General features: G+C 66.5%; 3 protein-coding genes across 4 annotated transcripts; 2 read left to right on the top strand and 1 right to left on the bottom strand.

The window, feature by feature from the left end:
* The first annotated feature begins 172 nt into the window (after nucleotides 1-172).
* Nucleotides 173-6,586, top strand: TADA3 (transcriptional adaptor 3). Its single transcript, XM_067540647.1, has 8 exons — nucleotides 173-489; nucleotides 1,486-1,736; nucleotides 2,069-2,174; nucleotides 3,759-3,900; nucleotides 4,405-4,508; nucleotides 4,601-4,710; nucleotides 5,287-5,472; nucleotides 5,543-6,586. The coding sequence occupies exons 1-8, from the start codon at nucleotides 283-285 to the stop codon at nucleotides 5,733-5,735; spliced, it is 1,299 nt and encodes a 432-aa protein (XP_067396748.1). The 5' UTR covers nucleotides 173-282; the 3' UTR covers nucleotides 5,736-6,586.
* On the top strand, nucleotides 6,586-20,928 carry CAMK1 (calcium/calmodulin dependent protein kinase I). Of its 2 annotated transcripts, none has more exons than XM_067540660.1 (12): nucleotides 6,586-7,657; nucleotides 9,493-9,699; nucleotides 15,880-16,011; nucleotides 17,243-17,317; nucleotides 17,491-17,629; nucleotides 18,685-18,811; nucleotides 18,993-19,068; nucleotides 19,423-19,535; nucleotides 19,694-19,772; nucleotides 20,003-20,090; nucleotides 20,454-20,604; nucleotides 20,791-20,928. In XM_067540660.1, exons 2-12 carry the CDS (start codon nucleotides 9,611-9,613, stop codon nucleotides 20,844-20,846), a joined length of 1,125 nt encoding a protein of 374 aa, XP_067396761.1. In that variant the 5' UTR covers nucleotides 6,586-7,657; nucleotides 9,493-9,610; the 3' UTR covers nucleotides 20,847-20,928. The 2 variants fall into 2 exon arrangements, with proteins under 2 accessions (XP_067396761.1, XP_067396769.1); XM_067540668.1 differs by lacking the exon at nucleotides 6,586-7,657 and adding an exon at nucleotides 8,281-8,403.
* A 19-nt stretch (nucleotides 20,929-20,947) lies between these two features.
* On the bottom strand, nucleotides 20,948-27,822 carry OGG1 (8-oxoguanine DNA glycosylase). Its single transcript, XM_067540635.1, has 7 exons — nucleotides 27,697-27,822; nucleotides 26,965-27,302; nucleotides 24,013-24,192; nucleotides 23,718-23,896; nucleotides 23,185-23,332; nucleotides 23,027-23,076; nucleotides 20,948-22,857 (listed from the first exon to the last, which is right to left on the bottom strand). The coding sequence occupies exons 1-7, from the start codon at nucleotides 27,792-27,794 to the stop codon at nucleotides 22,510-22,512; spliced, it is 1,341 nt and encodes a 446-aa protein (XP_067396736.1). The 5' UTR covers nucleotides 27,795-27,822; the 3' UTR covers nucleotides 20,948-22,509.
* Between the last annotated feature and the right edge of the window lie 104 nt (nucleotides 27,823-27,926).

Below are 27,926 nucleotides of genomic sequence, written 5' to 3'. Positions count from 1 at the left end.
ACCCCCCATTCCCGCTACTCCCTGCAGCCCCCCCCCAGCCTGGTACCCCCCATTCCCCCTACTCCCGCTGTCCCCCCAGCCCGGTGGCCCCCCCCCCAGCCTGGTGCCCCCCATTCCCGCTACTCCCTGCAGCCCCCCATAGCCCAGCGCCCCCCCCCAGCCTGGTGCCCCCCATTCCCACTACTCCCGCTGTCCCCCGCAGCCCGGTGCCCCCCTGCACCCCTCACCCCTCGCTGCCAGGAGCCCCGGGGCCCAGCCAGCCGGCGCCGTCTCCGCCGGGCGATGAGCGAGCTCAAGGACTGCCCGCTGCAGTTCCACGACTTCAAGTCGGTGGATCACCTGAAGGTGTGCCCGCGCTACACGGCCGTGCTGGCCCGCTCCGAGGACGATGGCATCGGCATCGAGGAGCTCGACACGCTGCAGCTGGAGCTGGAGACGCTGCTGTCCTCGGCCAGCCGCCGGCTGCGGGTGCTGGAGGCAGAGACGCAGGTCAGGCTCCCTAGTTCCTGGCGGCGCCCTGGGATGCCCTGGTGAAGGGCAGCCCCACGCCCACAGGTGGGAGCAGGCTGCCCAGGGGCAGGCACCGCTTCAGCTGGAGTCCATCAGTCTTGGCTCCGCGGCCCTTTGCCAAGGGCTGTTTGGCTCAGGAGCAGGCGGAGGGAGGGCCGTCCCGTCTGTGTCAGGTGGAAGAGGCACCCCATATCTGCAAAGCTCCCCCCACTTGACACGCAGTCCCTCTGGGGTCTGCCAATCCAGGGTGCCCATACCGGGAGCTGCTCGGTGGCGGTGCCGCTAGGGCGGAACAGGCAGTGTGCTGGGGTTTGAGATGCTGCCATTACTCTTCAGAGTGAACGCCGTACTCCTGCTGCCCGAGTCACAAGTAACGTCACAAGTTACTGGGCCAGCACAGGAGTGACAGGGTGATAGTGAATGGCCTGGGCCTTGTGCTGTGCGGCAGGTTGGATTGGATGATCTAATGGCCCCGTCTAGCCTAACATTCGAAGAATCTTTGTCTTTCGCTACTGGCCGCAGCCCGCTGCAGGGCCGTGTCTGACCCAAGTAACGTGTTGCTCTATGGGGCTCTGAACGGGCCGCCTGCTGCCTTGCTTTCTCGGTCCCCTGCAGTGAGCTAGCCAGTGGTGTGCTGTCCCCGGCGCTGGCTTCCCCCTTCCCTTGGCAGACAATGCTGCAGCACAAGCCAGCTCGCCACCAACCTCGCAAGGCTTTCCAGCCTTTTTTGTGCCTGACTGTGCCCTGAGAGCTGGCAGGGGGTCACCAGCTGCCGGGTGAATGGAGGGCCCGAAGGAAAGGCAGCATGACGGCTGCTGGGGAAAAGAGGAAAGCGGGGGGGGGACACCCTTAAAGGGCAGACCGGGCTCAGTGAGGGGAGGGTTTTGGATGGAACTAGATCCCTCCTTACCCCTCACTGTTTCTGGGGTTCAGACAGCTGCCTGTCTGGTGTGACACGGAGTCGTTCTCTTTCAGATTTTGACAGACTGGCAGGACAAGAAGGGGGACAGGCGGTTCCTGAAGCTGGGCAAAGAGCATGAACCGGGCACCCCAGTTAAACATGGAAAGCCCAAAAAGCAGAAACTAGAGGGGAAGGGAGGCCATGGGACAGGGCCTGGCCCTGGGCGGCCCAAATCCAAGAACCTCCAGCCCAAGATCCAAGAATATGAGTTTCCAGATGACCCAGTTGACATGCCTCGGATCCCCAAAAATGATGCCCCGAATAGGTATGTAGGGTGCGTGTGTGAAGGGACCCCGGGAGAGTGGGCTGGAGTCAGCTGGGGCAATGAGCTGAGGGCCCGGGGGACTCCCAAGGACAATGAACTCATTTCCCTGATTCTCCCTGTCAAAGCACCAGCTGCAGAGATGAATTTGAGCTTGGCTAAGGTAGGAGTGAAGAGTCTGGTCTGACACAGACATCCTGGGGCATCAGAATCCATCTCCTGGGCAGCGGAGCCATGGCTCAGTTCAGCTGGTCAGTGCCCTGCTGCTACCCCCGGCTCGGTGCAGCCAGCCTGCTCGCTGGCCCAGCGTGTCCCCCTTTCGCTCTGCCCTGCAGGTTCTGGGCCTCCGTGGAGCCGTACTGTGCCGACCTCACCAGCGAGGAAGTGCGGACCCTGGAGGAGCTGCTCAAACCCCCGGAGGATGAGGCTGAGCACTACAAGGTAAAAACACTTCCCTTCCCCCACTCTCTGCTCCATGGGCCCGGGTCCTCCCTTCTCTCCCCCCAAGTCCTGCCATCTGGACTCTTCAGCCCTGTGCCTCGCAGTGGGTGCCGACTCCACTGGGGCAAGGCTGGCGGCAAAGGCCTGTGTTTTCGGGACGTTCCTTCCCCCTCTGGATCCTGGCAGTGCAGTGGGTCTGCGGTGGAGGCCTTGGCCACCTCTTGTCTCTGCTTGAGCAATGCAGGCTGGGTGGACTCAAGCTGAACTGGCGGTTGTATTCTCTAAGGAGTGGAGCGTGTAGTGACCCACTCACTGCAACCTCTGTGCTGCTGAGGCAGGATGGTGCAATCTGCCCCGATCTCGGGCAGCGAAGTGGGCTGCTGTGAGCATGTTGCCCTGGGCTGGGCATCTTCTGTTTTTATCTCGAGTCTTCGATCGAAGTGTGCAGCATCTTGGAGTACTGAGCTCATCCTCAGGACTAGTGTGCAGCACACCGTCTTGGGCAGCTGAATTATGAAAATGGAAATGTGCTGGCCTCAGTAGGAGTTTAGTATTAAACGGTCACAGTGCAGTGATCCTTTCCATGCAAATGCTTCTTAATCTGTTGCTGCTTAATGCAGCTAAAGACGTGCTTGAAGTGTACTGGCAACTTCCAGATCAGTGTCAAAACACCGGCTTTCCCAGTGTTCTAAAGAGTATCAGTGCCAAGCTCCTAACAACACCTGACTTCTATAGCGACAGCTGGGGCGGGGTCTCACGGACACTGCCAGTGACCATGCTGCTTCAGGCAGGAATGCTGGCTGTCCAGAATCAGGTGTGGTGCCAGGGTGCCGAGAGGAGTATTAAAATCCAGACCCGAGAGAGAAGCAAAAGTCCAGGAGGGTGAGGACCCAGCTTGGAACTTCCCAGCTCTCCTCCCAGTGCCCTCAGCAAGAGCCAGGGCACGGGCCTCGCTGCCCCTTGGAAGTGTACAGGAATGGCAGATGGATCCACAGTGCTTAGGCTGCTTGTGCATTACAGCTGTAACCTCAAGGCGTGCTATGCTGGGGAGGGACCCGTTTTCTGCTGCTCGCTGAGATCCGGGAGGGACGCTGCCCTCCAGTCTGTGCATGCTTTGTGTCTGACAGGGATCGCTCACATCCGAACTTTCCAGAGCTGAGATGAAGAAGCAGCCCTCTCCTGCAGCATTTAGTCTGCAGGTGCCAGGACTCGGGGCAGAGTCCCCTGGAGCACTGGGTGGCTCCTTCTTTGCGAGAGTTTGTCACACAGCAAGGGGGGAGAAGCATTTCAGGCAGGGAGAGCTCCTTAGCCCAGCTCCGGCCTGGGTGTGGGCAGCTGGAACTCCCCACGCTGGCCCTTTTCCCCAGGTGGTAATTCTGGAGCACCTGGTGAAGCTCCTGGCATGTGCCCTCAAGGAGCAGCCTTTACAAGATGTGCCTCGGCTCTCTGCGGAGAAGCTGTGATGGGGAAGCTGGTGCTTGTCAGCGCAGGCTGCAAAGTGGGGTTTATGGCCATGCTCCACGTCCGTGGGGGGAGAGAGGCCTGAGGGACTCTGAACCTCCAGCTCACTGTTCTGCATTGCAGATCCCGCCCCTGGGGAAGCACTACTCCCAGCGCTGGGCCCAGGAGGATCTGCTGGAGGAGCAGAAGGACGGAGCCCGGGCAGCAGCTGCTGCTGAGAAGAAGAAAGGCATCCTGGGACCGTTAACGGAGCTGGACACGAAAGGTGCCTCTGTCTCCCTCCCCCCCTCGCAGCACTTGGTACTGAGGGACCGATCAGCATGTAGGGGGGGAGGGGCTGCACTTTGCCCACGCCTGGCACGGAGGGATGTGTGTGTATTTGGGGGGCGGGTTGTGCTTTGCCCGTGCCCGGCAAAGCTGAACAGCCTTCAGGCCAGCCAAGAGGCCTGGAGGAAGGTACGCGCCTTGCTCGCCTTTCTCTCGTTACCCCCCGCCCAGGGGCTCTCTTCCTGGGACTGCTTTTCAGTGGGGTGCTGCCCTGGGGGATTCAGCCGCAGGGGGCGTGGGGCAGTGATGAGAACGGGGCTTTCTCCCGTGAAGCCAAGGGCTGCCTGTTGTGGGTGGGGTGGATGTGCCAGCCTCACCCCGGGGGTGGCTGGGGAGTCCCAGAGCCCATTGCTGCGCTAGCAGGCCCAGCTCCTTGCTGCAGCTGCTGTGCTGCTCCCCACCCCCCGGCTCTGCTCACCACTTCCTCCCGGCTTCCTTCCAGATGTCGATGCCCTGCTGAAGAAATCCGAGTCCCAGCATGAGCAGCCTGAGGACGGCTGCCCGTTTGGGCCCTTGACGCAGCGCCTCCTGCAGGCACTTGTAGAGGTGAGTGAGGCTCCAGCCTGACTGCCTTACCCTTGGGCTGGAGTCCCGGTAGCTCCGTCACTGACCCTTCCCTTGGCATCCTCTGGTGCTAGGAGAACATCATCTCACCCATCGAGGACTCCCCGATACCAGAGATCACGGGTAAAGACTCGGGAGCTGACGGTGCCAGTACTTCCCCCCGCAGCCAGAACAAACCCTTCAGGTGAGCAGCCCCAGGGGGCCAGCCGGGCAGGATGGTGGCCTGGGGAACAGGCTATCTTCTGCCCTGAAAACTCCTCTCTGGCAGGTTTTCCCGGGGCTCAGGCCTGGAGTGGGTGTGCCGGGGCTGTAAAGGAAGCAGAGAAGAAAGCTCTCTTCTTGTGTCTGGATGCGTTGAGGAATTGCCCAGTAGGGAGAAGTTCAAGGGCTAGAGAGCCTGGTGTGTCCAGCCCCTGATCAGAATGCTTTCCTGTCCCCCGAGATCCAGCGCACTAGAGCCCGGTCTCTCCTGTGCGCAGCAGGCAGCACCAGAACAAGGGGAGAGCCATGTGCTCGGCCTCTTGGCTGAGATCCCGGCCAGGGAGCCTGGTTAGTTCTCACTGCTCCTCTCTGGAGTGAGGGGCCTCGCCCCTGGCTGCTGGAGAGGCCCTGACGGAGCAGCGAGGGAAGGAGTGGCTGGCTCGTTGCTGAGCTGGGACAGCAGGCAGACTGAGGTGTGTGCTGCTGCAGTAGACAGGAGTGGTGGGCTGCCGTCTCCTTCCAGGGGCCTCACGGCAGCTCTGTTCTCTGCCCCTTGCAGCGTCCCTCACACCAAGTCCCTGGAGGGTCGGATCAAAGAGGAGCTGATTGCCCAAGGCCTGCTGGAGTCAGAGGACCGCCCCGCCGAGGACTCGGAGGACGAGGTCCTGGCTGAGCTGCGCAAGAGGCAGGCTGAGCTCAAGGCTCTCAGCGCTCACAATCGTGCCAAGAAGCAGGAGCTGCTCAGGTGGGTGTGAGGCCAGCGGTGCTGCCTGCGAGGGATGGGCAGCGGCTGATGGGTCTGCCTCTCTTTCCAGGCTGGCCAAGGACGAGCTGCACAGGCAGGTTCTGCGGCAGCGTGTGCGCATGGCTGACAACGAGGTCATGGATGCCTTCCGCAAGATCATGGCAGCGCGCCAGAAGAAGCGCACACCCACCAAGAAGGAGAAGGACCAGGCCTGGAAGACCCTGAAGGAGCGTGAGAGCATCCTCAAGCTACTGGATGGCTAGCGGGGAAGCACTGGGACTCGGCTGTGTGCCACCCCGCCCCTGTTCCTCCATTGACACTGGCTGCCCAGCTGGGCTCTCCTCTGCCTGCACAGAGCAGGCCGGACACAGCTCCTCCCTGGGGAGATGGAGGCTCCTACCTGTGGGCCTTAGCCGTGACTGCCCCCGTCCCTTTGTCTCAGTGGGGCCAGGGGCAAGGCTCAGCTCTGTCTGCCTGGGGTCTCACACCAGAGCCAGGGTGGAGGGGTTTGGTAGGCCCTGGGGAGGCAGAGCTCCCATTGCATGTCCCTGGGCACCTCCCTGAGCAGCTGTTCTCTATAGGGGCGGCGGGGGGTGCACAGCTACTCTGCGGCTCCCTTCCCCACTAGTGTGGCGGAGGGGGCTCTCCCTGCCTAGCTGCTGGGCAGTTAATCTGCAGAGGCAGCTCCTTCTCGTGGGTGCTGCGCAGGGCTGCCCGGGGCAGTGCCCAGAGCCCCTTCCACCTCACCCTGGCTGTGCTCTGTGGAGAAGGCTCCGGGGCAGTGACTGTCCTCTCTCGACCCAGCTGGCTGTGGGAACCAGAGCCGCCCCAGAGCCCCGGGACAGGTACGAGCACAGCTGCCTGCCTGGAGCAGATCACTGGCCCCTTGAGGGCAGTCCCTGGGCAAGGGCAGGGGATGTCTCTAGCAACCAGCCCTGCTGGCTCCAAGGGTCGAGCTCCCCTCCCCTGCGCTGGGGACACGGGCTGCAGCAAAGCAGGGAGGTGCATCCTGGGAAAAACAGCCTCTGGCTTAAGCGGGGGCGGGTGCCCCCAGCTCCCCTCAGGCTGGGCAGCAGCAGTGCCCGGTTGGAGCAGAGGGTGCTGTGAGCCTGGGCCCCGCTGCTGGCCATCCCGCTGCAGGGGGAGCGCACGGACCCGCTGCACAGTGCCCGGCGCTGCCAGGTCCGTGCCCGCAGCAGGGGCTGTCCCCCTCCCCCAGCGTGCATGGGGCTGAACCCTCGGCCGCAGCGCTGGGAAAGGGGGCAGGGGCTAGGCACTTCTGGGGCCAGGAGGCTGTCCAGCCCCGAGGGGGCCAGGCCTGAAGGGCAGCCCCTCGCTTCCGCCGGAGGCCAGGTGCGGCTGTGGGGCAGCTGGAGGTGGTGCGAGCCTGGTCCCGTAGGGCAGGGCAGGGCAGAGCTGGGGCGGGGGGGCAGTGGTCCTGCAGGAGGCCTGTACAGCCAGAGCCGGGGCAGGGCTGGGAGCACGTTCCTGGCCCCGGGGGCTGAGCTGGGCCGTGTGCGGCAGGGAGCGAGAGCCGCTGATTTCCGTGCAGCGGGTGAGGACAGGAGACGCCGGGGCGGGGAGAAGGGGCGGCTTGGCCCAGCAGGGCGCGGGGCTGCGCATGAAGTGCGGGGCCAGCAAAGGCCGGTCGCGCTGCTGCGGCTGCACCAGCAAAGAGACAATAAAGGTGGGACAAGGAAACGGGCCGCTGTGGTGCTGTGCGGTGCGGTGCTGGGATCGGGGCCGCGGGGCTGGGCGGGGCTGCTGACCCCTCGGCCCTGGCAGGAGGCGGCGCGGCCCTGGGAGCGGTCGCTCTGCTGCCCGCGGCAGGGAGTTCCGCGGGTTGGGCTGGCCCGTGACTCCGGCGGCGGGCGGGGTGGACCCGGGGCGGCGGGAGCTGCTGGGCGCCGCGCTCGGCCGGCCGCGGTGCGAGGGGCCGGGCGGGGCTCCGCGGTCCGGAGTCGCCGTACGGGCCGGGCCCCTCCCCCCCCTTGTGAATGGAGCCGCCCCGCTGGCCCCGCCCCCGGCGAATTTTAGTTGCGGCCCGTTGCCAGGTAGCTCGCGGCCCCGGATTGGCCGCCCCGGAGCGGGCCCCGCCCCGCCGTGACGTCACGGGCTGCGGTGCCGGCCGGCTGGGGGAGCTGCGGCCGCTCGGCGCGGGACAGAGCGGGGCGAGGGGCGCGCGGTAAGGGCCGGGCCGGGCGGGGCCGGGCGCGCCTGAGTGAGTGAGTGAGTGAGTGTGCGCGCGGGCGCGGGCTGCGTGTGTGCAGGTGTGTGCGCGCGTGAGTGACTGTCCGTGCGCGCGCGCGCGCGGGGTGCGTGCGTGTGTGCAGGTGTGTGCTGGGTCTGTCCGCGCGGAGTGCGTGTGTGTGTGTGCGCGCGGGCTCTGTGTGTGGGGATGTGTGTGTACAGGGTGTGTGCGCACACGTGTGCGGGGATCCGTGCGGCCAGGATGTGTGCGTGTGTGCGTGTGTGCGCTTGTGGGGTGATGCATGTGTGCGGGGCATGTGAGCACGTGTGCAGGGATCTGTGGGCACACCTATGTATGCAACAGTCTGTGCACACGTCTGTGGGGACGTGTGTTTTTGTGTGTGCCCATGCATGGAGGGATCTCTGTGTGTGTGCATGTGAGGGTTGTGTGTGTGTGCATGGGATGTTTATGTATGTGTGCAGGGATTCACTGTGAGCATGCGTGTGTATCTGTTTGTGTATGAGTGCACGCACACGGAGGGGACCTGTGTGTTTGCATATGTGGGGGGTCTGTGTGTGTGCGGGGGGGGGGTCTGTGTGTGCATGCGTGCAGGGGTATCTGGGAGCATGTGTGTGCGAGATTGTGTGCACGGGTGCTGAGTGTGTGTGCATGCGTGGCAGGGGGACCTGTGCATACGCACATGCACCCATCTGTCCGGATGTGTGCCCCTGCCTGCTGAGGTGATGCTCTGTGTGTGTCTCTGCACGCGGCTGTGCACATTTCCCTCTGCGTGTGCCCTGACTGTGGCTCTGCCTCTTGCCCGTTGCCTTTCTGCCCCTTCCCGCGGCCCGGCGTCTTGTGTGACACAGGCCTGGCCTGGCAGGATCCAGGCAGCCATTGGCCACCTTGTGGTGCGGGCGGGCGTGCGAGTGAGGCGGGCGTGCGAGTGGCGTGCATGGGTCTCTGTGGGCTGCGAGCTGTTTGGCAGGGATGGCGGGTCTCTCGGGCAGGGCCTGGCTGGAGCCCAGGGGAATAGGTCCCAGGGCGTGGGGAGGGGCGGACGGGCGCCGCACCCATCTCTGCCTCTGCTGGGCTGCTGGCCCTAGGGCAGCCGTGGGGGGCGGATCTGCACCTTGGCTCTGGTGTGCTCCCTGCAGCCGCTGCTGTTGTCATGGCGACTGCCAGGGAACTAGTGGGTAAAAAGCGGTTTGACTTTGCTGTGGGAGGGGCCGGGGCAGGACCGGGGGGGGGGCAGGGAAAGGCCCTGGCCCCCCAGGGCGCATGGTGAAGTGCCCTGTGCCCTGCCACTGCCGTGGGGCCCACCCCATGGGGCTGCCGGCCCAGCCCCTCGGAGCTGATCTCTGCTCCGCAGCCTCCTGCTCCCATCGCCCCTGCCACCAGAAAGCAGGGCCACGGGCCCGGGGCTGGGCACCCGTCCCGGGGTCCCCACCAGCAGGGCTGCGCTGGGTGACCAGGGCTCCTGGGGCCTTTCCAGGAGCCGAGTGAAGCAGCTGCCGCTCTGAGCTCCCCACAGCGCCCGGCAGCCCTCGGGCGGCCTGCCTGGGGCTGTCCTGTGTGCGCAGGGCCCTCTGCCGCGCTGGGAGACGGGGCCTGGCACGTTTCACAGACCCCTTCGAGTAGCCTGCTGGTGGGCACGGCCCTGCCCTGCCCTGCCGCCCCTCTCCCGGCTCGGCCGCTGGGCCCGGCCCTGCCCATCCAGTCACGGCCCCCAGCTCTGCTAGTTCAGCTCGAGCACCTGCCCGGCAGGGAGGGGCAGGCCCCGGATGCCAGGTCCGCTCTGATGCCACCTCCTCGTTGCTGCCTCACAGACCCTGAGCTCGACACCCTCACGCCGCTTCCCTGTGCCAGGCCTGTCGGGGCCCGCTCACCGCTGCTCCTCGGGAAGGAGGCTGCCGGGGCGGCCCGGCCCAGCCCGGTCCGCGAAGGATGATGCCTCTGGATGAGGATGGGCCGAGCTGGAAGAAGAGAGCCAAGGACATCCGGGAGATCTACGAGTTCCGGGAGACCCTGGGCACGTGAGTCTGAGGAACCGCACGTGCCTCTGCCGGCACTGTGCTCAGACCCAGCTCTCCGGCCTCCCCTGCTCGCACGCCACAGGCGCTGCCCCTCGCCCTCGCACTGTCTGCCATGGGGAGGGTCACTGGAACCCCAGCCCTGCTGGCAGGGGGCTGTGCGGTGTGGGGCAGGCGCTGGCTGGGGGGGTCTCCCAGCAGGGGGCTGTGGGGAGCAGGGTTGTCCCTGTGGAGCTCTGGGCCTGTGCTCTTTTCTCCCCAGCTGGCGGCCCTGTGTCCCTCTCCACATGTTCGCTCTGGGGCGTGCCGCATCCGGGCTGCAGTGGGGCTGCTGCTGGGCTGGGGGGGGGGAAGGGGGCAGGATCAGCTGCCTCAAATATTAGCCCAAGGCTTGGCTGGTTGGGTCAATATTGACAGAGCCCTTTGCTCTGCTGGTGAGTGGGGCAAGGCTGGGCGAGGTGGCCAGACATCCAGCTCTCTGGGTTGTGGGGGGGCCTGTGAATTCCCCTGGACCCTGGCAGGGTCCCAGCCACGCGCCCTGCCTGGAGCCCACCCCGGAGTGGCGCTGCCAGCCTCTGCCCTGCGTGAGCCCCTCGTGCCCGCTCTGAGAGCGAAGGAACAGACCCTGTCAGGCGCTAGGAGGGGGCAGTTGGCTGCCTGCTGGGGCAGGACGGGCTCCCCATGTGAGGGGGGGGCGGCTCAGGCTTGTGAGTTTGTGTCAGCAGGTTGGTGCTGCGGGGGGTGCCCGCTGCTGCTCATCCGGCCGAGACTGGCATGGCTCTGAGCCTGGATTAACGTGTTAATTACAGACAGGATTAGGGCGCGGGACGGAAGGCGAGAGCCTGGCGCACACCTGGTCCACGTGGGCTGGGCTGCTGCGTTAGCTCCAAACCCTGGATGTCCTGTGTCTCTCAGCTCCCGCGGGCTGGGCCCCAGCCTGACCCCCACGCCCAGACTCCACAGTGGCTGAAGCTCATCCTGCCCAGAGCTCGCCCTGGTGCACACGCCAGTTCCCAGGTCACCGCCGGGACACGCCAGTTCTGGCTGGAGCATGGACTCTTCGCACACACACTTTGTTCCTGGAGAGCGCAGGGGGTCCATGCAAAGGCCACAAAACCTGCATGGAAACCCTCCCCCCGGCGCCCTCCCTGCCGCTCAGACCCCCTTTGTCCAGCGCACCCAGGCTCCCCCACTCCCTGCCCTGCAGCTGCCCTCTGGGCCTGCTCAGTGCCAGCGGGCCCCATCGCTCAGCCAGCCTGTCTTGAACAGAGCTTCTAAGGGCTCCTTTTCCGAGGGTTCCCGCTCTCTGCAGACAGCGTCGTTCCATGCAAACAACTTCTGTGGTTGTCCTGGGGAGCGGAGTGGGGCTGGAGAGGCACCAAGGCCCCTGCCAGCAAGTGGTGAAGTCCAGGCTCTGGGGTCTGGGGTCGACAGAGTTCATGCAATTGGCCAGGATGCGTAAGCTGTGCAAAGACAGATTCCCAAAGCCTCCCACTTCTGCCCCCTTCAGAACGCGTGGGGCGGGGTCCCCCTAGTGCCCCCGGGAGGTCTCCCCTCCCCCCAGTTGAGACAGGCCCAGTGATCGCACTGGTGTTGGGTGTCTTTAAGAGCTGGCAGACCAGTGCACACGTACCGTAGCTCTCCTCCCTGCGGGGGCGGGGCACACGTGGGGCAGTTTATGGGCCCTCGTGCTCTTCTTGCCCCAGGACAGCTAATCCCGGTGTGGGGCTGGTAGGAAGGGTCTGGGCCCCACAGTGCGCTGGGTGAGGTGTGATCTCCCCACGGCACTGCCCCCAGGGCCGGCCCCCTGCTCCTCCCCAGGTGCGGCGGGCTGCCGCCTTGGTAGCAGTTGCGTTTTCGGGGACCACCCAGCAGTTACAGACTGGGGGCGGGACTGGCTCCCCCCCTTTGCGGCTGCTTCACTCTTGTCTTGGGGCTGGCAGACCCCCTGCAGCTCAGCTGTGCCCCGGCTCCCTCCTTGCCGGCAGATTCTGCCCAGCGGCGCGGCACGGCGCACCGACCAGTGCCCCAGCAGGGAAGCCAGCAAGCCCAGCCTCTGGGCCACGGGGGCTGGCCTTAGCGCTTTGCATCGGAGCCCCTGAGTTCAGCCCCGCGGCCTGGTTCCCAGCAGCACAGCAAAGGGAAGGGGCTGTCGGATCCCAGACAGGCCGTGGGCGTCCAGAACGGCTCCGGCTGCCGGCAGAGCCCCCACCATCAAACCCCCTTTGCTGTACTCCATCCCTCTGCACCTGCCCCTGGCAGGGCTGCTGTCCCCCCCCAGAGCGCAGGAGTCGCAGCCCCCCACCGGAGACCCTGCTCCCCCCTCCGCCGCCTTAGCGTTGTAGGAAGCTGCCCGCCAGGACCTGCTGCGTGGGCCTGGTTGCCATGGCACCTGCTCCCTGGGCTGGGTGAGCTGACTGTGGACGGAGCTTCCCGCTGGCTCCCCGGTGCTGCCGGCCCCACATGGCCCGGCTCTGCTCTGAGCTGCTGCAGCACGGGGTGAGGGGCTCGGCCTGTCTGCTGCGGCTGTGCCCCGGGGGGGTGACGCGAGCCCTGGGGGGCGGTGTGTGAGGTGATGAGGGGTGTGACGGCCTGGAGGGGCCGTGTGGTGGGTGACGGGCGGTGGTCTATGCCCGGGGGGGGGTGACTGAGGGGAGACGGGGTGGAGCTGAGCTGTGGATCTAGGGCCCTGGCAGTGGGTGGGGAACTCCTGTGCCCAGGGCAGGGCTGGGAGCCCTCTGCCGGGCCTCCAGCGCTGGCCTGGACCAAGCGCCGGGCGCCCGGCTGCAAAGACTCAGGGGAGCCGGAGTGTCCAGCAAGGGGGTCTCCCCGTCTGGCCCCCAGCGTCAGCCCTCGCAGTAGGGCAGGGGGGAGCTTGTAGCGTTTGCCCAACCCCTGGATGTGCGGATAGCGCTGCCCCCGTCTGCCCCTCGAGGGCCCGGCTGTGTCTGCAGGACCTGGCTGAGCTCCGGCAGCGCTGAGCTGACCCTCCCCTCCAGCCCCGCATCCCCCCCCGCCCGCCCAGCTCCGTTCACGCGGCTGTGCGAAGACCGTTCCCGAGCCCTGTGCTTCCACCCGCCCCCGCACCCCCGCTGGCTGCCCTGCTGTGTCCAGCAGACAAGCAGCCCGCTTCCCTTTCAAGGCCCTGCGTGGCTGATCCCACGCCCGGCTGAGCTGCGACTCCTGCCCCCGAGTGGCCCAGGACGCCAGCCTCCCTCACCCGCCTGTTACAGCTTCAAACTCGCCCCTTCTTCTTTCTCCCTGCTGCCCCGCACGCTGGGAGGTGCTGAGCGCCCCACAGAGCTCTGCAAAGCTGCCTCCCTGTCCCCCTTCAAAGCCTGCGTAAAACTCCCCCTGCCGTGGGCTGCTGCCCGTCCTGCTGCCCTCGGGGCCTTGGCTCCGCGTCGCTCCGGCCGTCGCCGGCTCTCACCCGGCAGCTCTCTGGGGCCCAGACTGTCTGCAGGGTGCATACAGTGCCTACCGCCAGGGTGTGCACCCTCCCTCTGCCCTGGGAAAATGACGCCACCGGGGCCGGATGGGGAGAGAGGCTGTCTGGGCCTGTGGGGTGGAGGGCACACCTTGTTGGCAGCCGGGGACGCAGCCTGGCTCTGGGCAGAGGCCGAGCCCCAGCTCCCTGTGCACAGAGCTGGCTTGGAGCCCACAGGGGAGCCTGGAGTTGGAGGAACGTGCAGACTGAATTCTCCCCCGAGTTGTGTTGCACGGGGGTGAGGGTCCCGTGGGGCCTGGGGGCAATGCAGGGAACCCGGGGATCTGGGGGTTCCATGGGGGTGGGGTGGGCAGGGGCTGGGTTTGCATGGAGGGAGCCTGTGGTTTGGGAGGGGGAAGCGTGAGGATCCTAGGGGGCTGGGGTTTGCAAGATGGGCAGTGCGGGGCTCTGGGGGCTGTGGGTGGAGGGGCAGTGCGGGGCTCCCAGGACGCCACCGGATTAAATAAACCGCAAGTTTCACTTCCCGTGCTCTCCGGAAACCTCGGCCCTGGTGTGTCTGCCTTTTCCTGTTGACAACCCAAGTGAGCAAGCAGAGAGACAACGGGTTCTGGTCAGCGCCAGGCAGGCTGGAGCTGGCGGGGCTGTGCACCAAGGCCTGCCCCCCAGCAGCGCCCCTGCGGGGGTGGACTTGGAGGTGCTCTAACCCCCTGGGAGCTGCCAGCCTCCAGCTGTACCCTCCAGATGGCCTGTGCGTGAGCAGCAGGCCGGGCAGGGGCAGTGGCTGGCATCCCTGCTAAACCCCCAGGGCAGCCCCCATCTCAGAGCCGGCACCGCTCGGCGAGAGCACCAGCCCTGGACCATCCTGGGCCCCAGCCCATCAATAGGGCCTCTGGCTGCCGTCTCCAGCCAGCCTTCCTCCAGACTGGCCCAGGTGCCCTCCCGCACTGCCTCTTCTTCAGTGCCCGGCTCTCAGCCAGCCCCGCCGCCCCGCCTGGGAGCAGTCGCCCTCCGTGGGGCCTGACTTGGCTGGGGGCTGGGGTGCAGCTGCCTGGTGCTGGCGTGGGTGGGGCGAGCTCGGTGCAGCTGGTTTCTGATGCATTCCCCTGGGTGGCTCCGGCCGCCCTCTTATCTGGTGCCTGGGCCCTGGGCGAGGTCAGGCTGTTCTCGTGCAAACAGACGCCAGCTGAGCCATGCGGCACCAGCCCTGGCAGTGCTGACGTGGCCTCGGGCAAGGCACCTGCTGCTGCTGCTGCTGCTCCTGGACCCGTCAGGGGAGCTCACTGCTGGGCCCACGAGCTCTGGGGGGCAGGCGGGGCTGGGGCTCGGGGGCAGGGAGCCTGAGTTCCACCCAAAGGGGCCCTCTTCAGTGGGGCCGTTAATACAGGGATCCCTCGCTGGGGGCCGAGGTGTGGCTGGCTCTGGGGTGGGGGCCATTAATACAGGGATCCCTTTCTGGGGGCCGAGGTGCGGCTGGCTCTGGGGTGGGGGCCGTTGATACAGGGATCCCTCGCCGAGGGCCGAGGTGCGGCTGGCTCTGGGGTGGGGGCCGTTGATACAGAGATCCCTCGCCGGGGGCCGAGGTGTGGCTGGCTCTGGGGTGGGGGCTGTTGATACAGAGATCCCTCGCTGGGGGCCGAGGTGCGGCTGGCTCTGGGGTGGGGGCCGTTGATACAGGGATCCCTCGCTGGGGGCCGAGGTGCGGCTGGCTCTGGGGTGGGGGCCGTGATACAGATCCCTCGCTGGGGGCCGACGGCTGGCTCTGGGGTGGGGGCCGTTGATACAGGGATCCCTCGCTGGGGGCCGAGGTGTGGCTGGCTCTGGGGTGGGGGCCGTTGATACAGGGATCCCTCGCCGAGGGCCGAGGTGCGGCTGGCTCTGGACACCAGAGCTGGGTTGGGGTCAGGGCTGGCTCCTTGCAGGCAGCCTGTGGGGGGATGCCCAGTGACCCCGGGGCCCGGAGGGCACACAGGACCCTGTGACTCGTTGGGATCCTGGCTAGAGCCCTGCCAGTCTCTGCTCTCCGCGGGCCGTGTTTGCGGCTCGGGGCTGATGCCAGTTTTGTGTCTGCCGTGGAGCCCAGCGCGGTCCCTTCCTGCTCCCGGCGCGCCCAGCCAGGGCTGTCTCCCGGACAAGCCTGGCCCCGGCACGTGGCACAGCCGCAGGCGCGTCCGTAGTCGTGTTCCCAGGCTTAGCCAGAGCGCGGCAGGGCTGGGGGCCGGGGTCTGTCCCTTGGGCACCCACCCCTGCGGGTCCTTCCTTCCGACGGCCAGGGGGGTGCGGCGTGGGGCAGCCGGGGATGAGCAGCGCCCCAGGGCTGGGCCTGCTCCAGGGGTGGCAGCCCTGTGTCCCAGCAGCACGGGGGAGCCCAGTGCCCAGCATACTCGCTCCCACCCTCCGCAGAGCCAGGCTGCCCGGGGTGTGACCCACGGTGCCCCCTGCCCCCAGACCGGCTCTCCTGTATAGCCAGCCTGACCGTGGGGCCGGCATCTCTGGCCGTCCCGTCCCGTCCCGTCCTGAACCCACCCCACCCCCGGCTGTCATGTCCTGCTATAAATAGCTGGGAATTCAGGCTGTTGCCATGCCAACAGCAGGGAGATGTGATTTCCCAGGGGGCCTCATCCTGCCCCTCAGCTGCTCCGGGGCAGGGCTCCCCCACGCCCTCTGGCTGCTCGGCCCCCCGCCAGGAGCCGTCCGCTTGCCCTGGGCTCAGAGGCCCCATCTCCCCCTCTCCCCAGGGGCGCCTTCTCGGAGGTGGTGCTGGCAGCGGAGAAGAGGAGCCAGAAGCTGGTGGCCATTAAGTGCATTGCCAAGCAGGCCCTGGAGGGCAAGGAGAGCAGCATGGAGAACGAGATCGCCGTCCTGCACAAGTAGGTGCTGCCGGCCGCCGGCTGAGGGGCTGCCCGGCTCTGGCCTGGCCTGGCCGCCCCACAGCCCCTGGGCCAGGCCTTCGGGACAGGCTGGCTTCGTCCCCTGTGTGCTGCTGCCTGTCCATGGGGGCCGGAGAGTCTGGCGTGTCCCTCGCAGCCCAGCCTGGGGCCCGCAGGCACTGCCGCGCCCGGCCCCGCCGCTCTCTGGCTCTGGGCTGCTTATCAGAGGCTCCGAAAATAGCCCCAGGCTGCAGCCTCGTGAGGTCCCTGCGGCCGCCTGACCCAGCCCATCCCGTGGCGCTCGTGGGACACTGCCCCGGCTGAGACCCCGACCTCGTTCTGCCCAGCCAGGGGCAAGGTGCCCTGCTGCTGGGCTCTGGAGCGTCAGTGCTGGGAGCAGGGGGCAGCGGGGCCTGGTCTGGGCACCCCAGCGCCACAGGAGCTGCTGCATGGCGAGTGCCACAGGCAGAGCTGGGCTGGGCCGGGCCCAGGGAGGCAGGGCAGCCTGCAGTGCTTTCTGCACTTGTGGGGCCTGCCTAGGGTCCCTCTGGGCCCCACAGCGGCCAGGGAATAGCTGGGCCAGGACAATCCTGCCCACATGCCCCCTCAGCCCCACGCCCTGGCACCAGGGGCCTGGCAGGGGGTATTCCTGGGGGGCAGGCGGCTGCAGGGCAGAGCGACTGGCGCCGGCAGTGGGGCACAGCGCGGGGCCGAGCAGAGAGTGCAGCGACCCTGGGCCCTGTCTGGGGCCGTGCGGGGGGAGCCGTGCGGAGCCCACGTGGTGGCTGGGAATAGCCTGTTTGTGCAGGAGCCGGGCCCGATGTCAGGCCAGCCTGGCTGGGCAGTGACAGCTGACACCTCTGGCTCTGCTTCCCGTGGTGCCACGAACACTGCCCCAGTGCCGGGCCGGGCCCCTCCCGGTCTCACTCACCCCCCGGCTCACCTCTGGCCCCTCCCGGTCTCACTCACCCCCCGGCTCACCGCTGGCCCCTCCCGGTCTCACTCACCCCCCGGCTCACCGCTGGCCCCTCCCGGTCTCACTCACCCCCCGGCTCACCGCTGGCCCCTCCCGGTCTCACTCACCCCCCGGCTCACCGCTGGCCCCTCCCGGTCTCACTCACCCCCCGGCTCACCTCTGGCCCCTCCCGGTCTCACTCACCCCCCGGCTCACCGCTGGCCCCTCCCGGTCTCACTCACCCGCCGTCTCACCGCTGGCCCCTCTCTCTTTCAGGATCAAGCACCCCAACATTGTGGCCTTGGATGACATTTACGAGAGCGGGGGGCACCTGTACCTCATCATGCAGCTGTGAGTGGGGGAAGGGGCTGTGGTGGGGCCGGAGGCAGCCGGGCTGCAGCTGTGTCATGCTGGAGTCCCTGCACCTGGTTTGCCGGGCTCCAAATGACGGGAGCTAGTCCCTGCCTCACCCCACGGCGCGTGGGGCAGGGGCTAAGCCTGATCTCGTCCCCCTCGGCCGGCAGGGTCTCGGGCGGGGAGCTCTTCGATCGGATTGTGGAGAAGGGGTTCTACACGGAGCGGGACGCCAGCCAGCTGATCCGGCAGATCCTGGACGCCGTGCGCTATCTGCACGACATGGGCATCGTGCACCGGGACCTGAAGGTGAGCGCGTGTCTGGGAGGGGCCCGGCCGCGTGGCGTGGCCAGCCGCAGGCAGTCGATGCAGCCAGGCCTGTACCGGTGCTGCTACGGCATCACTGAGCCCGACCCCCTGCACCCGGGGCTGTGAGGGCTCTGAGCTGCTTGCCAGCCACTCAGCACCAGCTCTGCGTCCCTGCCCGGAGCAGGCACAGGCTGTCCGTGTGTCCCTTCGCCACGGCATCGCCTGCGTGTCTGCACGGCCTGGACCGGGCGCTTTCCCACCTCGCCTCCTGGTCTGGATGCGTCTGTTGCAATGTCCCTGGCTGGAAGCTGCTGGATTCCCCTCGCTGCATGGCCCGGGCTCGGCCGTGCCCTACCCGCAGGGCCCAGCTGCGGTGAGAAGCGCCGAGGCCCTTGGTTTCTCTGCAGACTCTTGCTTCAGCGCCAGGGGTTCCAGCCAGGGCCGAGCCATTGCACAGCCTGGGGCGCCTGGGCAGGCGTTGGTGCCCTGACGTGCAGGGGTGCAGGGACATGACATGTGTGGGCCTTTGTTTCAAGGGTTAAAGCTTTTGACATGCAGGCCATCCCAGAAATCCGGGGGAGGGGGGGGGGGCGTGAAGACCTTGCGGGGGGTCACAACAGGCTGGTTCTGGATGATTGATTTTTCTGACCCACAAGGGGGAGGCCCAGCCCCATGGGTGGGGAGCTGCCTATCTGACCCAGCCCCTTGGCGTGCCCTAGCTCTGTGCTGGTGCCTGTCCCACCAGCTCCACACCCCCCCATTTACAGACATTCCCTTTGGCTTGTTCTGCCACCTCCCCCCACGTTGTGCCGCTCCGCTCAGTCACCCCCTGCCCCCCACCCGTCCGAGCGTCCCCGGCCCACCTGCTGTGGGGAGGGCACCGCTGTGAATGTGGGACCATTCACCGGGCTGGCTGTCACACGTGGGGTGAGGGGGGGGGGGGCTATATGGGGGCAGCAGACGACTGCAGGGAGGGGGGCAGCATAGGGGTTGCTGTGTGTGGGGCGCTGGACCCAGCCAGGGCCCCAGACTGAGCCCGGCCCGGCTCGGGGCAGCCCGAGAACCTGCTCTATTACAGCCTGGACGAGGACTCCAAGATCATGATCAGCGACTTCGGGCTGTCGAAAATCGAGGGCGCGGGCAGTGTCATGGCCACGGCCTGCGGGACCCCCGGCTACGTGGGTGAGTGACGGCCCCGCCCCGCCTCCCCCGGGCCGGTGGCAGCGCCCCCCCCCCCCAGAGATGCCGTGTTTGGGGGAAGTGGGGGCTGCCCCGCAGGGGGTTTCCTGTCGGGGGGAGGAGGTGCCGTGTAATTAACTCTGGACCCAGCCCGCACCTCACCTCTGCCCCCTTCTCCCCCCAGCCCCCGAGGTGCTGGCCCAGAAGCCCTACAGCAAGGCTGTGGATTGCTGGTCCATCGGCGTCATCGCCTACATCCTGTAGGTACCGGGTGCTGGGGGTGCTGGGGCGGGGGGAGGGCAGGGACCTGGCCGGGTTCCCCTGGACTGAGCAGTTACATGGCCTGGAGACCACCCAGGTACTCCCCCGCCCCCAGGCTGTGCGGTTACCCCCCCACCTCTCTCTGCCCCCCCAGGCTGTGCGGTTACCCCCCGGGCTGTGCGGTTACCCCCCCCCTGCCCCCTCTCTGTGCCCCCCCCCACCTCTCTCTGGGCTGTGCGGTTACCCCCCCCACCTCTCTCTGCCCCCCTGGGCTGTGCGGTTACCCCCCCACCTCTCTCTGCCCCCCCCCCCGGGCTGTACGGTTACCCCCCCACCTCTCTCTGCCCCCCCAGGCTGTGCGGTTACCCCCCCTTCTACGATGAGAACGACGCCAGGCTCTTTGAGCAGATTTTGCGGGCCGAGTATGAATTCGACTCGCCCTACTGGGATGACATCTCCGAGTCAGGTGAGCAGGCACCGGCCCCCCCCCCCAGCCAGGCGCCACAGATGCATAACAAGGGGGAGCCTCTGGCCAGTGGGGGATGGGGGCGCAGACGAGGAGGGAGGGGGGCGGGAGCAGGCCTGGCGCCTGCCCTGATGCACTTTCTCACACTCTGGTTCTAGCCAAAGATTTCATCCAGCACTTAATGGAGAAGGATCCCAGCGAGCGCTTCACCTGCGAGCAGGCCCTGCAGCACCCCTGGTAAGGGGCCCCGTGGGGGTGGCTGGGGGCTGCTTGGCCCCCTGTGAGGGTCCCCTTTTCACAGCTACCCCCCATGGCTCGGGGGGGCCGGTGCTGGGTCATTCTGCCCCCACCCTGCCTGTTTCTGCTCACCAGAAAGAACTCACGCCAGCCCCGGGGGTTGGTTGGGTTCTCGGGGGCCCTGCTGCTGGGGTTCTGACCCTGGGGCACCCCCCCTGTGCCCTTCGCAGGATCGCCGGGGACACGGCTCTGAACAAGAACATCCACCAGTCTGTCAGCGAGCAGATCCAGAAGAACTTCGCCAAGAGCAAGTGGAAAGTGAGTGCAGGGCCCCCCGCCACGCCCACTGCCTGGGGGGGACCCGCCCGCCCCCACCCCGGCCTCTCCCAATAGGGCTAGTGGGGGGGGGGGGCCCTAGCTACACCAAACTGGCCTCCCTCGCAAGGGGTGCAGAGGGGGAGGGCAGGAGGTGGCTGTGGGGGGGCTCCCAACCTCTCTGAGCAGGGGGTGGGGCAGAAGCCCTGGTGGGGGCCGGGGGGTGGAGGGGAAGCACTAGTTACTCCTATTCCAGCAGAGAGCAGTGGGGGGGGCAGGGCAGGGGTGCTGGGGGAGTGGGCCTGGCTCCTGCTAGCCCCCCCATTCACGGCGCCCGCTCATGGCCGTCTGTCTGTCCCGATGCAGCAAGCGTTCAATGCCACGGCCGTGGTGAGACACATGAGGAAGCTGCAGCTCGGCACCAGCCAGGAGGGAGGAGGCCAAACCAGTCCCCCCAGCCCAGGCCCAGGCCCAGGCCCAGGCCCAGGCCCGCTGCTGGGGGCGGGAGCCAGCTACGGTGAGTCTGCGGGGCGCGGACAGACGCCGTGGCCGCTGGGCAGTGAATTCGTTGGGGCCTGGCCTCTGCTGCCCAGCCCCTGCCCCTCCAGCAGCTGTGCCCAGCTCCCCCCACAAACCCCCAGCAAGCCGTGTCTGCCCAGCCTTCACCCTCCCAGCGCCCCTGACGCCTCTTCTCTCCCCACAGGGTCCGACCCCAGCGGCTCGCCGGGACCCAGCGCTCAACGCCTGCCCCCGGACTGACTGCACCCAGCACGGCCCTGACTCGCCCGCCCGCACCAGCACCGCCCTACAGGGCCCCAGCAGCCTGGGCTGTGCCCCCGGGGGGCCGACAGGTGCAGGGAGCTGCCGTCTCGTTGCTGGGGCTGTGCTAAGCCACGCTGGACTTGCTGGGAGCGGGCACGGCCCCCCTGAGCCCTGGCCGGGCAGAGCCCAGCTCCCGGGACTGTCTCCCATGCAGACGAGGACCATGCGCGGCGGGGCCTGGGCTAGGAACCCAGCGTTCCCCCAGGGCCGCGCCTGGGCTGCTGTCACCCCCACACCAGCCCCTTTGACCCCCCACACATTGCACATGCCTCTGCAGCACCCCTCCCTCTGTGGCAGGGAGCTCAGGTACCGGGGGCAGGAGAGGGGGTCCCTGAGCACTGATGCTGCCGGCCTGCACCCCTGGCAGGCCACGTGCCTAGGTATGGGGCACAGGGGAGGGGGGGCACAGCCCTGAGTGGGCAAGGCGGGGGCTCGCTGCTCCCCTTCACCCCACCCCTCCATGGCCTCAACCCCACTCCCCTCCCCGCACGTTCAAGCTGAATTTTCCAAGCAAGGCTGTTTCCAAGTTGATGCTTGTATTAAAGGAAAGCAGTGAATGCAGCAGCTGCCCTGCTCACTGGGGCCCAGACCTGCTCCAGCCGCTGAAGGGGGGGGTCAGGCAGAGCCCCCCCATGTCCACGTGAGCTCCAGCAGGCTCAAGGCAAGAGTGCGAGACCCCAGCCAGGCTCCTGTCAGCATCACTGCACTGGGGAACACGCCCCCCTGCACCACTTGGGGGGGTTTGCCAGGGTGTGGGGGGAATCACAGGGCAAACCTTGGCTGGGGCCAGCCGGCAATTCCCTCCCCTGGTGGTTGCTAGCAACACAAGAGGACCCCCCCCCCGAGCTCTTCACCCTGCACGCTCCCCACATGCACGGGGGGCAGAGCTGAGAAGCGGGGGCCAAGGCTCTGGAGATCATCGTTCGCCCAGGCCCAGGACCCACTTTGTCACACACCCATGACCAGTCCCTCCCGCTGGGCAGCCCCCCTGCAGAGTAGCTGCCCCCCGGGCCCTGCTAGCTGGGAAACACGTACCAGTGCCAGTGACACTCCGCTGCTCACCCCACGGGCTGTGCACCCAGCGCTTGTCCCAGGCCGAGCAGTGGGGACCAGTGGGGGCCCGCTGAGCTCCTCGGGGCAGTTCCTAGCCTGGCTGTCTGTCTGTCACTGGGTGCCCTGTTCCCGGTCAGCTCCTGGGCTCTTGGGAAGGCTGCGGTGCGACCCCGGCAGGGCTGGGGCTCTGAGCCAGCACTTAGCAGCCCCGCCCCGGTGAGCAGTTTCCGCGCCAGCCACTGGGGACAACATTTGCCGTTCCAGATCCTTTTCCGTACACAGCCCACGACCCTGACACCCAGCGAGGGTTCAGCTCTCAGACGCCCCCGCCCCTGCGACAGCGCAGCAACGCTGGCGATCAGAGGGGAAACGAGCCCGTCCGTGGCTGTCAGTGCACGCCCCGCCCCGTATGTTCCAACGCGGGGGGCCTGGGTCCCACACCTGGGGACGACCACCCTGCCCCGCTGGAAATGGTTCTTGCAGGTCACACCAGAGGCTGCAGGACTCCCCAAACCTGCCTTGTGCTGCCCCGAAACGCAAACTGCCCCTACAACACCCCCTGCGGGGCGGGGCTGGTGTACCCAGGAGCTGCCCCCCGCCTGCAGCGCCTCCTGCAGGGAGGGAGTGGGCTGGGCGCAGCCAGCTGCCCTCTGAAGGGGCCCTTTTCACCACAGGCTCGTTTCCGGCGGGCACCACTGTGGAGTTCGACAGCCGGGGCACCAGAGGCCGGAGCGGCTTCTGTGCAAAGTGTCCCACTGTCCCCAGGTGCAGCTTCCAGGGCGGGGCTGAGTCTGCAGCGGGGAAGAGCAGCCGCTGATGGGGCCTGGTCCCTCCTCGTCCTGACGCCTGGGCTGGGGACCTGCCGGAACTGCTTTAAATCAGCACAGAAGAGAACCTGCGAGACAAGGAGACGGGGAGCTGTGGGGGCGAGGGAGGCGTGCGCAGTGGGGGAACGGGATCTGTCCCCCCGCTCTCGTGGGCTGCCAGTCTCCACAGACCAGTCCTGCACCCGGCTGGATGTGGGGTGTGCAAGGCTGCCTGCACACGCGCTGAGCACTACTCACCGCCTGTGCCCAGCCTGCGTAAGGTCCCCAGAGCCTCCGGAAGAAGTCTCCTGAGGGGAGAAAGCTCAGGTGAGGGGATGCGCAGCTCCCTGCCAGCTGGGGTCAGCGCCGCTGAGCTGCCCCCAGGGAGGGGCCCAGCATGACGCCCAGGCACTCACCGAGCTCAGTGTGCACACGCCTGGTCAGGCTCTTGGCGCCTGAGCCCAGCTGCTGGCCGTAGTCACGCCGGGCGATCTGCCACACGTGGGTGTCCACGGGCACGGCCTCCGCTTTGTCCAGCGCCATCAGACACACGCAGTCGGCCACCTGCCGCCAATAGCGCGGGGTGAGTGGGTAATACCCCCAGCCCCGTCACCCCCACACCCCGCCATCCACTCCCCTCACCCCCCAGCCAACTGCCTCCCTAGCCCCCAATCCCTCCTATACCCCGCCATCTGCTCCCCTCACCCCCAGCCCCACCTCCTGCCACCCAACCCCTAGCCCCCACAGCCATCTGCCCCCAGCCCCCTGCTCCCTCGAACCTCTCCTGCCACACACCTCACCACCCCGCCTGGGGTGTCATCAGTTCTCAGCACCCTGCAGGATGGAGCCCAGGTGCCCGGCCCCGCCCAGCATCTGGCAGCAGCCCGCAGGCTGAGGTTGGAGGACCCAGGTGTGCCCACGCTCAGCCCCGCTGGCCCTCAGCACTCACCTTGGCACCCACGCCAGGCAGTGTGCACAGCAGCCTTCTGGCCTCAGGGTAGGGCATGCTGCGCAGCTGGTGCAACCCCTCGGGGCCGAACTGCCTCAGGACGGCCTGGGCGCTCTGGCTCACAAACCGTGCCCGGTACCCAAAGCCCAACTCCCGCAGCCGGCACTCCACATCAGCCCCTGTACCAGAAGAGCGGGTCAGCCATGGGACTGGGCTGGGCTGCGCTGCCGGCCCGGGGAGGACGCGGGGCTGGGGACTGGGCTACGGGGGCCATAGGGTGGGAGAAGTCACTCACCGGCTAGGGCCTGCAACGTGGGGAAGGCGTGGTATGGCTCCCCGTCCAGCTGGCAGAGACGGCGCCCAAAGGCCTGGCAGAGGTGCTCAATCATGGCCGTGATGCGCGCCAGGTGGTTGTTGGAGGTACAGAGGAAGGAGAAGAGGCACTCGACTGGGTCCTGGCGCAGCACCCGCACTCCTGCAGGCCAGAGTCAATGTTTGACAGGGCGAGTGCCCATGAGCCTGCACCGGCACAGCTGGAGCCGAGCCCGGCAAAGCCAAGCCAGCCATCCCACTGCCACTGGCACTGCCACTGCCCTCCCTGGGGCCCCAAATCCTGTGACTAAAACAATCTGGGCCAGCCACATGGCTCGCTGGCCTGGGCCCCTTCTTCTCCCCGGTCACAGACCAGCTCTGAGGGGGTGACAAGGCACAGCCAGGCTACGTCCCAGAGCGGCCGCTGTGCACCTCCTCACTCGGCCTCTGGACTGCATAAACAGACCATGGGGTGCCAGACGCCCTGCCCCGTGCGTTGCGCCGCACCCCACCCCACCAGGCACCCCTAACCCTAACCACCACACCCTACCTTGCCTAATACCTGGCTTGCCCCAGGGACAGCTGCCCCCCACCCCGCGTCCTGCCTACCAGAGCACCCCCTAGCCCACGCAGCCCTGAACACAACGTGTGGAACCTGTAACGGTGACAGCACGGCCCGCTGCCCATGGGCAGACGCTCACTGGGAGCCACTCCAGGAGCTCTGCCCCCTGGCAATGGGGCCAAGCAGCAGGGTGCTTAGCACACTGCTCAGGAACCACACGCTGGCGCCGTAGGGCCAGGCTGAGCTGTGCCTGGGGCCCTAGGACACGGCAGGCCATTCACCCCCATCTCAATGGGAGACAGTGACTCTGCATTGACAGAACACGCCTGGTTGCACGGACAATATCCCTCTGCCCCCTACCACCACGCACACGCCTGCATGCTAACAGAGCTTCTTGTCACTACAGCTCCAAGCCGTGGGAAGTGGCTCACGGGACGGGCACTAGCCCAAGGTCACCCAGTGAAGCAGCAGCAGGAGAGACTGGAAGGAACCCAGCACCCACTAGGCTCCTGCAGTTCTCGGGGGAACATGAGAGCTGGTTTATCCAGCTTAGATGGGATGCTCATTTGTCTCCCCAGAGTATTCCAGGAACCCTGTGGGACACCCCTGCTACCCTGAGTGAGCCAAGGCAGCCAGACACCCTGAGCAATCAGCACGGCTGCCCGCAGCAATTCTAACTCACTGACATGCATGTTGCCCGTGACATGCTCCTAACAAAGCCTGATCAAGTGACAAGGAAGAAAAAGGTGCCAGAAGGGCGCTGTGTAGCCCACGCCCCACAGCTGAGGAAGATTGTGAGTGAAATTGATCGAGAGGAAAACCAGACAGAAAAAATATGAAAAATTGGGAGTTCTTTAAGAAGAGTTTATTAGAGGGCCAAAAAGCCCTGATTCTACAACTGAGAAAGGACAACTTTGGTTAGAAGCCCATCCTGGTTCAGTGGCGAAGTGAAGGCAACAATAAGAAACAAAAAAGCAATATATTAACAAATGGGGAAAAGAAGAAACAAATGGCAATTGATAGAAATTAAAAGTTATGAAATGTAGAAAATTAATAAGGGAAGCTAAAGACACCAGTGAAAAATCCATGGCTGGCAAGGACTAAAGCGAATAAGGAGTCATCTTTAAAGTATATTATGAACAAAAGAAAGCCTACGAACAGTCTAAGCCCATTGCTAGATGGAGAAAGTAAAACTGGTAACAATGCCGAAGTGTTCAGTAAGTGTATCTGTCCTGTATTTGGAGAGAAGCACATCACATCACAGGAGAAGGATGAATTAATTCTTTCCAGGCCATTGGTAACGTAGGAGGATGTTAAATAACATGTAGCAGGGACAAACCTGTTTAAATCAGCAGGTGTAGAAAACTTGCACCAGAATGTCCTAAAAGTGCGGCTGAGGAGATGTCTGGGCCACTGATGTTATAAGAATTAAACTGCACTATGTAATCCTTACTCAATAATGAATATAAAATAGATGTATTTTGATATATACACAAGTAGAAATGATTATTATTAAATAGTTATTTAAATGGCATCACTTCAGAATGGCATTATTTGTTAATGGTAGTCCCATTCGTTATGGACAATAGGTCTTGTCATGAAAGCTGGTGTCATTCTGTGGTTGATAAATGTAACTGTCCAGGTGCAGACCTGTCGAAGGTATAGGTGCAATGCCAGCAGGGTGCACTGTGAACGAATGGAGACCTGGCTAACTGATGGATCTCACAGAGCAGCTGTCCAGGGGAACCACCCCTGAACCCCCATCTAGTGGAACCCCTGTCTAGGGGGGCTCAGCATGAAGCCTGATGCTCGTTAACATCATCTGGCAATAGATATAAAATCCCTGCTGATAAAACGGCAGCTGACACACAGACTGGTGGGGTGTTAAACGCTGGGGCGGCCCAGGCAGTCACACCAAGCCATCCAGATCGCCCGGTCAGCTGGGGCCATTCCAACATCATGCCCTTTAGTGCAGCCAAATTCAACGTGCTACAGCCAGAGCCGAGGAACCCCAGCACCCCCACAGAAGGGGTCGTGTTCCGGACAGCAGGGACCTGCGGGACTGGATCCTGCATGCAAAGCCGGCCCCATTTGAGGGCCCCTAGAGCTCAGACAGGGCCTTAGCACCCGTGAAACGAGGGGCCGACACCAGAGCCCGGGGGTACGCTAGCCAGGGGCCGGCCCCCAGCGCTCTACACACAGCACCCCCGGGCTGGGGCAGCTCCGGCACCGCAGGGCCCGGGAGAACCCGGCTGGGATGAAGTGAAGTGTGGGGAGCCCCAGCGGGAAGCACCGGGGCCCGGACATCCCCCGACCTAGAGACCCGCACCCCGCCCGGCCCGGCCCGGCCCGCGGTGCCCGGCCCGCTCTCACCTGGGAAGGCGGGCGCCACGTCCCTGAAGTGCGGGTCGGCGGCGGCCCAGCCCCGGTACAGCGCGGCCAGCCCGACCCGCAGCTGGAAGTAGTCCCGCAGCAGCCGCTGGGCCTCGCCCCCGGAGCGCAGCGTCCCCGCCACGGACCGCGACGCCCCCGGCCCCGGCCCCGGCCCCGGCCGGCTGCCGCCACCGCCTTCCTCCTCCTCCTGCTGCTCCTCCTCCTCCTCCTCCTCCTCCCCGCGGACGGCGAACCAGAGCCGCTCCTCCGCCTGCCGCAGCGTCCACACGCGGCCCGCCAGCACCCCGCGCCAGCACCCGGCGCCGCGCTCCCGCCACCTGCCGCGCAAAGGCCGCTCAGGGAGCGCCAGGCGGCGCGGCTCTGCCCCCCGGGACCCCGCCCCCGCCGCCCCATGGCTCTGCCCCCCCCCGCCGGGACCCCGCCCCCGCCGCCCCATGGCTCTGCCCCCCGGGACCCCCCCCCCGCCGGGCCCCCGCCGCCCCATGGCTCTGCCCCCCGGGCCCCCGCCCCCGCCCACGCCCACCGCGCCGCTCAGCCCGCCCGGGGCCCGGGCTCTGCGGAGACGCCGGGCCACAGCCGGCCGGGGGGTGCTGGGGCCCGGTCCGGGGCTGACGCGCCCTGCGGGCAGCTCGTGCCCGGGGTGGGGGTGGGGTGGTAGCTGGAGGCGGGGGAGGGGCGGACCGGCGCGGACCGGAAGGCCTGGCCACTGACCGGAAGGCCTGTCCGCAGCGCAGCACCAGGTCCAGGCGCAGCTCCGAGCGCGGGCAGGGGACGCAGCCCCAGGCGGGCGGCCTCTCGCGGCGCCTCATGCGAGCGGGCGGGGAGCGACGGTCCAGTCCCGCCTCCTCCGCTGTGTCCGTCCGTCCGCCGGCTCGGCCCCGCGCCGCCCCGCCACAGGCGCTCTAGGCTGCAGCCGCCGCCGCCATTTCCCTCCTCTCTAT

This window comes from Emydura macquarii, unplaced genomic scaffold (genome assembly GCF_026122565.2).
Source record: "Emydura macquarii macquarii isolate MOO-44397 ecotype Brisbane River unplaced genomic scaffold, CSIRO-AGI_Emac_v2 contig_71, whole genome shotgun sequence".
Taxonomy (NCBI): Eukaryota; Metazoa; Chordata; order Testudines; family Chelidae; genus Emydura; species Emydura macquarii.
Note: the sequence above shows the minus strand (reverse complement) of the source record. Positions and strands in the feature narration are given on the sequence as shown.

Excerpts from the sequence above, each read along its gene's own strand:
- TADA3 (XM_067540647.1), top strand. The coding sequence starts at position 283 with ATGAGCGAGCTCAAGGACTGCCCGCTGCAGTTCCACGACTTCAAGTCG. Across the intron at positions 490-1,485 it reads TGCTGGAGGCAGAGACGCAG|ATTTTGACAGACTGGCAGGA; the intron begins GTCAGGCTCCCT and ends GTTCTCTTTCAG. Across the intron at positions 2,175-3,758 it reads ATGAGGCTGAGCACTACAAG|ATCCCGCCCCTGGGGAAGCA; the intron begins GTAAAAACACTT and ends TCTGCATTGCAG.
- CAMK1 (XM_067540660.1), top strand. The coding sequence starts at position 9,611 with ATGATGCCTCTGGATGAGGATGGGCCGAGCTGGAAGAAGAGAGCCAAG. Across the intron at positions 18,812-18,992 it reads CGGGACCCCCGGCTACGTGG|CCCCCGAGGTGCTGGCCCAG; the intron begins GTGAGTGACGGC and ends TTCTCCCCCCAG. Across the intron at positions 19,536-19,693 it reads GGATGACATCTCCGAGTCAG|CCAAAGATTTCATCCAGCAC; the intron begins GTGAGCAGGCAC and ends CTCTGGTTCTAG.
- OGG1 (XM_067540635.1), bottom strand. The coding sequence starts at position 27,794 with ATGAGGCGCCGCGAGAGGCCGCCCGCCTGGGGCTGCGTCCCCTGCCCG. Across the intron at positions 27,303-27,696 it reads CGCTGCGGACAGGCCTTCCG|GTGGCGGGAGCGCGGCGCCG; the intron begins GTCAGTGGCCAG and ends TTTGCGCGGCAG. Across the intron at positions 22,858-23,026 it reads ACGCAGGCTGGGCACAGGCG|GTTCTCTTCTGTGCTGATTT; the intron begins GTGAGTAGTGCT and ends CTTGTCTCGCAG.